The sequence below is a fragment of the Palaemon carinicauda genome, chromosome 20 (assembly GCF_036898095.1).
Source record: "Palaemon carinicauda isolate YSFRI2023 chromosome 20, ASM3689809v2, whole genome shotgun sequence".
Classification (NCBI taxonomy): domain Eukaryota; kingdom Metazoa; phylum Arthropoda; class Malacostraca; order Decapoda; family Palaemonidae; genus Palaemon; species Palaemon carinicauda.
The window spans coordinates 71,901,702-71,913,838 of record NC_090744.1 but is presented as its reverse complement, the minus strand read 5'-3'; the positions used below and the strand labels follow the sequence as shown (position 1 = coordinate 71,913,838).

At 48.2% G+C, this 12,137-nt stretch overlaps 1 protein-coding gene across 1 annotated transcript in view; it reads right to left on the bottom strand.

Annotated features, from left to right (window-relative positions):
* Positions 1-12,137, bottom strand: part of LOC137614307 (beta-catenin-like protein 1) — a 259,883-nt gene that overhangs the window by 212,291 nt on the left and 35,455 nt on the right. Inside the window, exons 2-3 of the mRNA XM_068344059.1 lie at positions 9,356-9,559; positions 9,045-9,154 (exon numbers count right to left, since the gene is read on the bottom strand). Coding sequence (XP_068200160.1) covers positions 9,045-9,154; positions 9,356-9,559 — 314 coding nt within the window. The remainder of the gene's footprint in view (positions 1-9,044; positions 9,155-9,355; positions 9,560-12,137) is intronic.

Below are 12,137 nucleotides of genomic sequence, written 5' to 3'. Positions count from 1 at the left end.
GGCAGGTTTTGGGTTTTGGTCAGAACCTCAGAGTATTTAGTCTGTTGCTGGTGGCTGGCTGACAGGGTGAATAGCATTCCCCTGTTGGACTAGGCTACCAACATAGGAGGCTAAACCTCCTTAGACCACACTTGAAGGTTATCTATATGATACCTTCTCCCTGTGGCCTAGCAGATTAATTAGTCCTGTGCCAGCGGACCCTAGGCTGAAGAATAGAATTCTTCTACTGCCTAGGCGACTCCAGCCCTAGAACCCTGTTACTCTACTGTTTAGGGGCGGCGGCAAGGGTGCTGCCGGCCTCTTTACTGTATTAATCGACTCTAGGCTTGAGAATAGAATTCTCCTGCCTCCTGGGTTGGCTTTAATATTGGAACAGAGTTCGTTAGGTGAGGTAGGACTGGCAACCTGCTGGCTCCTCCCACACTATATAGGACCCTCACCCCTCCCCATTCTGTCCTTTAGTGATGGCCTAGCCATCACAAACTCTTGGCCATCGTCCTACAATCAAGCCGACTGCCAGCAGGTTGTGGGGATGGCTCGGGTTTCTGTCCGTGGTCGTGCAGTCCCTCACCCTCAACTCTCCCTTACGGAGAGTGGCAACCTCCATCAATTACTTCCACAATATGGATTTTGATGAACTCAAAAAGTATACAGGTTTGAAATCTCCTATGGTTTTTAAACGCCACTATTTAAAGAACTTACAGGCCCTAAAATACCCTACTATAGCAGCTGGGAGTGCAATCTCCCCAGATTAACCTCTTACCTTTCTTCCTTTCGTCCAACTCTCTGTCTTCTCCCTCCTGCCTGCCCCTCTCACCACGATGCCCCTCACCTCGGTGGATCGGATTTAGCCCCTTAATATCTCACGTTATGTCATTGTTACGTTGTTCATCATTTGTCAGTCCTTATGAGCTGTAATTGCCCTTATCCTTGAGTATTTTACTGTTGATTACCATTTATTCTAAGGTTTGTTGAGATCTGTATTTATGTCGAGACATTCTGCTCTCATAGGTATACATGACAATATTTCATTATATACTTAAGGCTTTTTGAGAATTGAATTGTTCTGTTTCACTCATAGGTTGCCATGACAATGTTACTATTTATACTCAAGATTGTTTGGGAATTATTCTGTTTTATTTCTACGTTTCATTTAGTAAACCTCCACAGGTATATATGATGTTGTTTAATTCCCCTTGTTCATTATATTTCTTGGGCTTGGAAGGTATTCTCTTGTATATTTTCACCGGGCGACACAGGTCGACCCAGAAAAGGGATTTTGACGAAGGAAAAATCTATTTCTGGGGAGAGACCTGTGTCGCCCGGTGAAACCCTACCCTGTTTTCCCTTCCCTTTCCTTTCCAAGCCATTATTCATAAAGAAGGATGTCAGATGGCGCTAGTGTCGAGCGTCAGTGAGGTGGTTCAGGCTGGTACGGTTCAGGCCGCTGTGTCGGCTCCCCCTATACATTGACGAAGGAATATGACAAATTCGGAGATAATTTGTATTTTTCCTAACCATACAAACCTTAGCTATTTACATTGGGTTTACCTTTTAGCGTAGCTGAAATGGCGAGCCATTAAAATTTAACGAGGGTGTATTACCCCCGCGCTAGTTAGCGGGGGGGGTAGGGGAGTGGTAGATAGCTACCCCTCCCCCCCTCACACACCGGTGAACTGCTTCACTTCACTTAGAGGTAGGACTTGTCTTGGGGGACAGGGCTGGCGGGCAAATATGTGTAAATAGCTAAGGTTTGTATGGTTAGGAAAAATACAAATTATCTCCGAATTTGTCATTTGTTCCGTAACCGAAATACAAATCACGCTATTTACATTGGGTGACTTACCCCTTAGGAAGGGTGGAAAGTCCCCAGCCATACTGGCTTTGGCTTTACCCCGGGACTCAAAATCCGAGTGAGTCGCACTCGAGAAAAGGAGTCCCTGCACCTCACAAGTTCCTTACTCCGCAAGGAAACGTGTGGCCTACATAAGCTTGTGTGTGAAGGAAGAAGTTGACCTGGAGTTCCAGAAGGACCTCTGGGTTAGGACGTTCCCAATACCACCTTGTTAGGGTATGGGGGACGCGACAGTATTGACTCAATACTCGGAACACAAGGAAGCATGGTTTACCTGCAGAAGTTTGAGGTCAGCTATGCAGAGACCAGGATGCTGCTTCCCCAGTAGAGGGGACGATGAAGAAAGAAGTTAGGGCCAGACATACTTCTTTCGTTCATGCAGACTAAAACCTGATAACAATGCCCTCAACCTTCTGCTACCTGTCCAAAAAGGAGCCTGAGGTTAGACCAGTTGTTGTGTAGCCACCACAGAGCGATAGAAACGTATCGATACTCCTGTGGGTCACGTCCTGCAGGAAGCGGGCTGCGAAGGTCATTAGACGCTTCCAGACTACAGCTTGTAGCACCTGCGTCACAGAGTAACACTACTCGAAGGCGAGGGACGTTGCGATGTATCCGACATCGTGCTGTAGGGCGACGTGACGGAGGAGGGTCTGGATTCAGGTCGAGATGAATGTCCTTGAGTCCGAGCTGAAGAGGTATACGGGAGACTCTCCCGTGTCCTTCCTGTGCTCCCAACCCGGCAGCACGTGAGGAAAAACTGCAGCTGTTCCCAAAGATAACCCCTCGATTCCTTTACTGGCAAGGAGAAGGTTTGTGTCATCTGAAACAGAATGGTGACTCGAAATCTTGAAGGAGCTGAGCAAACAACTCAGGAGCGAACCTGAATGTTGCCTTCCCCTATTCCTTAGACAGGGCGGAGTCGTACGAAACCAAGAAGATTGCTTACACACTGGCCGAGGCCAGAGTGAGCAGGAGCACCGTCCCCCAAGACGGAATACGATCAGGGGCCTGACGTAATGGTTCTTGAGAAGATCTCTTGAGGGACTAAAAGTCCGAACCATGCTCCATGGAGGAGGTCTCACTCCGACTGGGGGCAGGGACGTTCGCATCTTCGCATGAGCGAAGAAAGGTCCAGCGGGAAGGAAAAAGTCTATTCCTTTCAGCCTGAAGGCCAGAGAAAGGCTGAGCGACAGGCTTCATTGCCGAGAGCCGAAAGGAGTTTCCTCCCGCCGAAAAGCAACAAGTCCGTTATTGCTGGAGAAGAGGCCTAAAGTTAGCGGGGGGGTAGGGGAGTGGTAGATAGCGATATCCTTGGCTGATCACAGAGATCGTGCAGGAATCGGCATCGGGAAGTTGCTATCCGGATGAGTAACCTTAGGCATCCTCCCAGCGTGAGACCTGCAAGGGGGGGGTTGCCAATCCTAGAGTTTGTGAACTCTGCCGCTCTCTCTAGGATTATGCCCCCCAAGGAGAGCTTCCCGTGGAACCTATCCCTGACAGGAGGGGACTGCTATTGGACACCTTGTCTTAGCTGCCGTAGCCAATCCGATAACTTAGGCCGACGAGGCTGAAAGAAGAGGCGCTGGAGGCCTGCAGGGTCTGGAAGAAAGCGTCTTGGAGGAGTGAAAACGGAAGTCGACTTCCTCCCCACAACCGCTGTCCATGTCCCTGTCCTTGGGCACAAACAAGCTCTTCCCAAGGATGGAAGAGTGTCTGAGCTTGTCGACATCCACGGAGGAGACACTCGAGAGGAATCCCTCAGTCACTGCGTCTAGATGGTCCAACCTCGAGCTTGCCCACAAGTTCGAAACTTGGAGACGAAACGCCAAGGTGCTTGAGCCCGAGAGGTGGAAAGTACCCATGACCTTCCTGGAGCTTCCTTGTACAAAACCTCGGGTCGCAACCGAGGAGGGAAAGGACCTGGTAAGCCCCTTCCACGAGATGGAGAAGAGGAAGGGGTAAACCAGTCACCCCTTGCCCGACGGAGAAATCTCGAACGGAAAGCTCCCTGGCAAGACCCTTCTAGGGAATGACGAGGAAGGGCTAACCCAGGTTCTGGAAAGAAGAATGTTGCTCAGACCTCCCTGAAGATTCTTCCTGCTCTTGCATGTGCCATGCTCTGCGTTTACGGGGTGAAGACCGTGTTCTGGAAATACGCTCCAGAAGACTTGCCAGGCTGGCCATGTTGCGAAACCCCGACGGGAATCGCGGTCGCAATCGCCCTGGCGCTCACGCGATGGTAAATCAATGGTTTGCGCATGGCCGAACGTGGAAGCGCCCATGCGCGGGCAGGCAGGAGCGCAGACGAAAGTGCGCGAGGAAGCGCAGAAGAAGGGCGAGCGTGGTAGGAGGGGCGAGAGCTGGTGGTCGGAATCCGAAAGTTCACAGGCGAGCGATGACCCGTAGGCGAGCAATGGATATTGTAGGAATCGAGCCGACGTTCGCGAGATGGAACACCGTCAGTTCGCGCGACGGAACACCGTTGTTCCGCGCGATGGAATACCGTTGGTTCACGCGCGGGCGAACACTGGAGCGCATGTGGGCGTGCGGTCGCGCGGGCACGCGGGCGTGTGGTCGCGCGGGTGACCGCAGGTGGTCGGGAGACCGATGGCGCATAGGCGGGCGATGGCGCGTAGGCGGGCGATGGCGCGTCTTGGCGAGCGATAGCCCGTAGGCGAGTGAAGGCACGTTGGCAAGCGATGGCAAGCGATGGCGCGTTGGCGAGCGGTGGTGCGTTAACAAAACGCTAGCGCGCAGGCGAAGAATCGCGCGGGCGCGTAGGCGATTGCTAACGCGTAAGAGACTAGGGATGGTTAGCGCGCATCGCGCTAAACAGAAGGCGCGCAGGTGCATCAGGAAGGTGAGCGCTGAAGCAAGCTGTTAATCAGGCGATCCTGGATGGTCAGGAAAAACCGTTGGCGCCCATTGGTGCGTGGCAGGAGAGGGCGCACAGATGTGCGCTGGCGATTGAAGAAAGCTGGCGCACAGAAGGACAGAAGTAAAGGTGAGCACTGGCGAGCAGGAGGAAGATCTACGGTAAGACTCAGCTAACGGAGATCGTGGTCCACAGCAGGAGAGCGCTAGATCGCTACTGATGGTGTCCAGGGGACCTGACACGCGTGGCAGATCGATGGCGATCGTTGACGCGCAGGAGATCGCTGACGAGCAGGCGAACGTTGACGCGTCTGTGGTCGCTGGCGAGCTGGAGCAGAAGGCAACGCGTGGAATCCTGTGCGTAGAAGAAGAGTCCTTGTCGAAGACCTGAACCGAAGTTCTAGATTGCGCGGGCGAACGTGGGCGCACAGGAACCAACAGGAACAGCAGCGACGATCATCAGGAGAGCGCTGACGAACAGGAGAGCGCTGGCGAACAGGAGAGCGCTGGCGAACAGGAGAGCGCTGGCGAACAAGAGAGAGCTAGCGATACGGAAAACGCTGATGAGCAGGAGAGCGCCTGTGCGCTAACACTGAGCAGGAGAGAACACTGCAGAAGGGCACGCAGGGGAACCCTGACACGCAAGGGAAGAACCCCCGTGGGAGGCAACCCTTTGCCCCGAAGGGACCGTTGTCCGTTGGAAGACCAATGTCCGTCGGAAGACCGTTGTCCGTCGGAAGACCGTTGCCCGTCGGAAGACGAGGTCAGACTGCTGTCCATCTGCACTAGGGGCGGAAGGTCAAGAAGAAGGACTTGCAGGCTGCATACGGAGAATCAAAAAGGCGCCTCTTAGCACCCTTATAGGGAGATGGGAGGCCCTTACGACGTAGCGGACGGTGAGCCTTACGGCGAAGGAGGCCAACAGCAGAAGAGTCCTCCGAAGAGGAGTCTCTATGAGTGTACTCTCTCGCGAACGAAAGAGAAACACTTCGTAGAAGAGACGGGTCAGCCAGTGACCTAAAAAGAGCAATCCTCCGAAGAGGGGCTCCTGCAGTTGCCCAGCCCCTTGAGCGTAACTGCAGGTGCGACCGCTCAGCACCAAGAGCATAGTCGCACGAAAAAAAGGCAAGAGAAGAACCCCCCAAAGGGAAAAAAACTCAAGCCTGGACAGGAAAACTTCCCTCGGAAGGAAAGCTACCCACCCAAGGAGGCGAGCCTCCTGAGTGTTCTAAAATGAACTGGAGAGCTGTCAATCGTCACGGGAGTACTTCCAGGAGAAGGAGACAAGCCCCTGACGATCTATAGGGGAGGTAGCAACAGCCGAATCCCCAGGCCTCAACAAGACAGCTCACTCCGTTGTCACATTACAGAAACAAACTAGATCGGTAACTGTGAAAAATAAAAACAAAAATCATTAGTTAACATTCATTCCCCCGGGAAGGCTCCGAAGAGGAATCCCGAGGGAAAGGAACACAAGGATTACCCAGCAGGCACGTGCCCTCACAACCACTTACACTCACGGAAGGAGAGCTGTAACCAACACAGAATTATAACAATTATAATTATGTAATTTAAAAATGAATGAACACTAAAGAAAGAGCGAAAACCCCGAAAGGAATCGTTCTACAAAGCTGAAAAATCAACAAATACAATTAGATTCATAAACTAATTGAGACAAAACGTACGGCGTAGCAAACCCACCCACACGGGAAGGAAGCTAATCAGACGTAGTAAAAGTAACGTAGTAAAAGAGTGAACGACCTCAAAGAGAGAGAGAGAGAAAGACCAAAGTCAAACTCGATCGCGACCCATGAAATACACCATGGTGGCCTAACTGCCGAGGGCTCCACGGAGATATCGTACACTACACACACAAGCTGAAAAGGAAACTTTTTTTACATATATATTGTGTAAAAGAAAAGTAAGTGATTAAGTACAGACAAAACAACAAAGGCTGCCAAGCGAGGACAAAGACAGAGACGTCTGTCCAAGTCCGAGCCAAAAGTGAAAGTGAAGCAGTTCACCGGTGTGTGAGGAGGAGAGGGGTAGCTAGCTACCACTCCCCTACCCCCCCCCGCTAACTAGCGCGGGGGTAATACACCCTCGTTAAATTCTAATGGATCGCCATTTCAGCTACGCTAAAAGGTAAACCCAATGTAAATAGCGTGGTTTGTATTTCGGTTACGGAACAACCTCTAATTGGAAGACGGCCTGTGTTTAGTGGTTTTCACATGCTCTATCTTTATATACGACGCCCTTAGGGGTGCTCGCGCGAGGGTAGTAACCTCTGCATTCCATGCTTTAACTTTCTCTGGTATATTTGGAAGTTATTATATCAGAAAAGTAACAAGAAGGACCCTTTCACCGGGCGACACAGGTCTCTCCCCAGAAATAGATTTTTCCTTCGTCAAAATCCCTTCATTAGTATTAAAATCATCAAAATTGTTATTATTAAAATTATTATCAAATCATGATCTGTATACTGGCACATAGGCAGAACAGCAGGTTCTCCCTTGAGAGAGATCTAAGCCCAAGGCCCAGATCCTGAAGGAAGTGGCCTCACAAAACAACGAGCATTTTGTTGTGTACTACAGACATAACGGCGCAGGGCGGGAGCTGCAAACAGCCACCTAACCCCTTCATCGTCTAGCTCCAAGAAGCTATGCTCTGAAGAGCTGAGAGGGGCATTGATAAATCAACCCCGTGCTTGTGGAAGCACCGGGTGGGGGGTTGATCACTCGGGCAAAGGGCGTCTTTCTCGCAAACAATATGGCCGCCCGTCACCCGGAGGCAGAACTCAGTGCAGAGCACTCTGCTTACCCTCCATACACTGAGCAGCTCAAGCTGAGGGTCACCATCACACACTGCAAGATGCGAAACGTAGCCAATGATAGTTTCTGCGTTCACTACAGAGTAATCCACCAACGGGTAACACCAATGGGTATTTGTCTGCAACTGCTCAAGTTCATCCTTCAATGCGAGATAAACATAGGGTGATCGAGCAGAACCTGAGGTCGCTACGGGAAAATACAGGAGAGTCCTTTGGTATGTGACCTCCAGAGTCTCTGGGGGGAAGGCTGAAGTCAACCACGGGAGAGGTAGATATGCTCTCCCGTTGTGTCCCCAACCGAAGTATGTACCTTGAGTACAAGTTCCTTGCACAGAGAGCCTGCAAGCCCCAAGAAAGGCCTGTGCGTCAGCGGAGAGAATCCCCTAAAGCCAAGGGTGGCGTTACTTCTCTAGTGGAAGCAATGGAGTCCTCAGAAATGCAAGGTTGTCCGAGGGTCAAAGGGCCATCTCTCTTATTCAACCGATCCCCAATGGAGACTGATCAAGCAGACTCAGAGTGACAGAAATGAGCTAAAGGGATAAAAAGACAAGGTATCTTCGCCTCCGTGGATGAATTCGAAAGGGAAGAGTCCCTCTTGGCCATCTTCTTTCACTGCCTAATGTATTGCTGCCTCTAGGAAGGAGTTTTTGTATCTTGAGCACCCATTCCTTGCACAGGGAGCCTGCAAGCCCCAAGGAAGGCCTGTGCATCAGCAGAGAGAATCCCCTAAAGCCAAGGGTGGCGTTACTTATCTAGCGAAAGCAATGGAGTCCTCAGAAATGCAAGGTTGTCTGGAGGACAAGGGGCCACCATTCTTGTTCAACCAATCCCCAGTGGAGACTGATCAAGCAGACTCAGAGTGACAGGAATGAGCTAAAGGAATAAGACGACAAGGTATCTTCGCCTACGTGGATGAATTCGAAGGGGAAGAATCCCTCTTGGCCATCTTCTTTCACTGCCTAATGTATTGCTGCCACTGAGAGGGAGGCAACTCCCTACACTCACTACAAGGAGACACCTGCATACAGGAGTGACCCCTGCAGGCAGAACAAAAACTGTGAAGATACGTCTCCATGGCTGACATAAGGGTGCCGCTAGGCACCCTTCTTTGCTAGGCCAAATCCACATTGTGGAGCCTTACGTACAATCACCCTTAATGAAAAAGGAACAGGAAAATTTGTAAAGTTTAAGTAAGTTTGTATCAAGTCGTTGGAACAAGTAAATGGGTTAACGGGAGAAAACGTCAGCACGTCTGTTCGCCATCGAGCCAAAATCAAAAGTGACGTTGTTACCAGTGTGGGTGTGAGCAGGGGGAGTGGCTGGTCTACCCCACGCTAACCCTCCCTCACCCCACTAACTAGCAATGGGCAGTTACACCTCGTTCAAAATTCTTTTGGCTAGTTTCAGCTGTACCTAAATAATCTCCACTGTAAAAAGTGAAAGGGTTTGTATATAGTGCCTGAATAAATACATAACACTTACTTCCTTGGATCATCTGGAAACTTGATTCTGAGCTCCTGATTTTTTAAAACTCGCTTCTCAAACCCAAGAATCATCTTCTTCAGCTTTACTTCATCCAATGGTCCATCAGTCTTCAAAATTGAATAAGACATCATTTAAATATCTTGGTTATTAAATTTTAAGGACAAACTATAGATGAATAAAATAATTAAATCAACATTTCATGTGACGATCTGATGAATTTTATATACACAAATCTATTTTATTTAGGAACTGGGTATAGTGTACGTATGTCCCAATTAGCTATGACACTGACATTGTACAATACTTACACCATCACCTTCTTCTGTTTCTTCTAGCTCCATGAGTTTCTCTTCAACAATTTTCTGAGTGCGTGCTGAAGTCACATGCGAGACAGAATTCAAATGAGAAGGGGCAAAGGGTCCTAACCCCCTAGCCTCTAGTCTCCCTCGTTTTCGACCTGGTCGTTCTTTCTCGTCTTCATCTTCCAATCCTCGTTTTATAGCCATTTCAGGCTATGAAAGAAATATATAAATCTCATAGTATAAGCATAGCTAAAAGGATCTTTTCTCTTAATAGAGACTTAAATTAAAAATTCTGTTTTAAGGACTAGATCTTAGATTTAAATTTTATCAGTTCCTGCATGAAAAAAATACTTACTAAGGAATGCTTCTAACTAAATATTGTATTACAGTGGCTAATTCTGTTCTTTTGTTAAATTAGTTCATGAGAGACAAAAGCACATAATAAGGAACACTTGGAATAAAATGCTGTATTGCAGAGGCTAATTCTGTTCTTTTACACTTAATAAATTACTGAACTGCAGTAGCAGTTTTTATCTTGACAAATTAGTTAATATGAGAAAAAAACACTTGGTAAAGAACACTTGTAATGAAATACTGTATGGTATAAGCTAATTCTGTTATCTTGATAAAATGATATTTTAATTATAAAATAAATTTTTGAATATACTTACCCGGTGAATATATAATAGCTGCAACTCTGTTGCTCGACAGACAAAAAACAGTAAAAACTCGCCAGCGATCGCTATACAGGTTGCGGGTGTGCCCACCAGCGCCAACTGTCGGCCAGATACCACTCTCTCGATGTAAACAAAGACTCAATTTCTTCTCATCCCACTGCGTCTCTATTGGGGAGGAAGGGAGGGTCGTTTAATTTATATATTCACCGGGTAAGTATATTCAAAAATTTATTTTATAATTAAAATATCATTTTTAAATATTTAACTTAGCCGGTGAATATATAATAGCTGATTCACACCCAGGGTGGTGGGTAGAGACCAGTTAAATATGTTTACATCGTATAAGCTAAGAGTTTTTTTATTTCATTTTGACAGTTATCAATATAACAAAATCAAAATAAATAGGTACCTGGTAAGGAAGTCGACTTAGACGATTACTCTGCCTTGTAAGTACGTCTTCCTTACGGAGCCCCGCGATCCTCTTAGGATGCTGACAGACCCCCAGGAGCTGAAGTATCAAGGGCTGCAACCCATACAACAGGACCTCATCAAACCCCTAATCTGGGCGCTCTCAAGAAATGACTTTGACCACCCGCCAAATCAACCAGGATGCGAAAGGCTTCTTAGCCTTCCGGACAACCCATAAAAACATTAAAACATTTCAAGAGACAGATTAAAAGGATATGGAATTAGGGAATTGTAGTGGTTGAGCCCTCACCCACTACTGCTCTCGCTGCTACGAATGGTCCCAGTGTGTAGCAGTTCTCGTAAAGAGACTGGACATCTTTTAAGTAACATGACGCGAACACTGACTTGCTTCTCCAATAGGTTGCGTCCATGATACTTTGCAGAGATCTATTTTGCTTAAAGGCCACGGAAGTTGCTACAGCTCTAACCTCGTGCGTCTTAACCTTAAGCAAAGATCGGTCTTCCTCACTCAAGTGTGAATGAGCTTCTCGTATTAACAATCTGATAAAACATGACAAAGCATTCTTTGACATAGGCAAGGATGGTTTCTTAACCGAACACCATAACGCTTCAGATTGGCCTCGTAAAGGTTTAGTACAAGCTAAGTAGAACTTAAGAGCTCTAACAGGGCATAAGACTCTTTCTAGTTCATTGCCTACGATCTCCGATAAGCTGGGAATATCGAAAGATTTAGGCCAAGGACGAGAAGGTAGCTCATTTTTGGCTAGAAAACCAAGTTGCAGAGAACAAGTGGCTTTTTCTGACGAAAATCCGATGTTCTTGCTGAAGGCATGAATCTCACTGACTCTTTTAGCTGAGGCTAAGCATACCAGGAAAAGAGTCTTAAGAGTGAGATCTTTCAGGGAGGCTGACTGTAAAGGCTCAAACCTGTCTGACATGAGGAATCTTAGGACCACGTCTAAATTCCACCCAGGAGTAGCCAAACGACGCTCCTTAGTGGTCTCGAAAGACTTAAGGAGGTCTTGCAGATCTTTATTGTTGGAAAGATCTAAGCCTCTATGCTGGAAGACCGATGCCAACATGCTTCTGTAGCCCTTGATAGTGGGAGCTGAAAGGGATCGTCCTTTTCTCAGGTATAAGAGAAAATCAGCTATTTGGGCTACAGAGGTACTGGTCGAGGATACAGAAACTGACTTGCACCAGTCTCGGAAGACTTCCCACTTCGATTGGTAGACTCTAATGGTAGAAGCTCTCCTTGCTCTAGCAATCGCACTGGCTGCCTCCTTCGAAAAGCCTCTAGCTCTCGAGAGTCTTTCGATAGTCTGAAGGCAGTCAGACGAAGAGCGTGGAGGCTTTGGTGTACCTTCTTTACGTGTGGCTGACGTAGAAGGTCTACTCTTAGAGGAAGACTTCTGGGAACGTCTACTAACCATCGAAGTACCTCGGTGAACCATTCTCTCGAGGGCCAGAGGGGAGCAACTAACGTCAACCTTGTCCCTTCGTGAGAGGCGAACTTCTGCAGTACCTTGTTGACAATCTTGAATGGTGGGAATGCGTAAAGATCCAGATGTGACCAATCTAGGAGGAAGGCATCTATTTGTATTGCTGCTGGGTCCGGGACTGGAGAGCAATAGATTGGAAGCCTCTTGGTCAGCGAGGTTGCAAAGAGATCTATGGTGGGT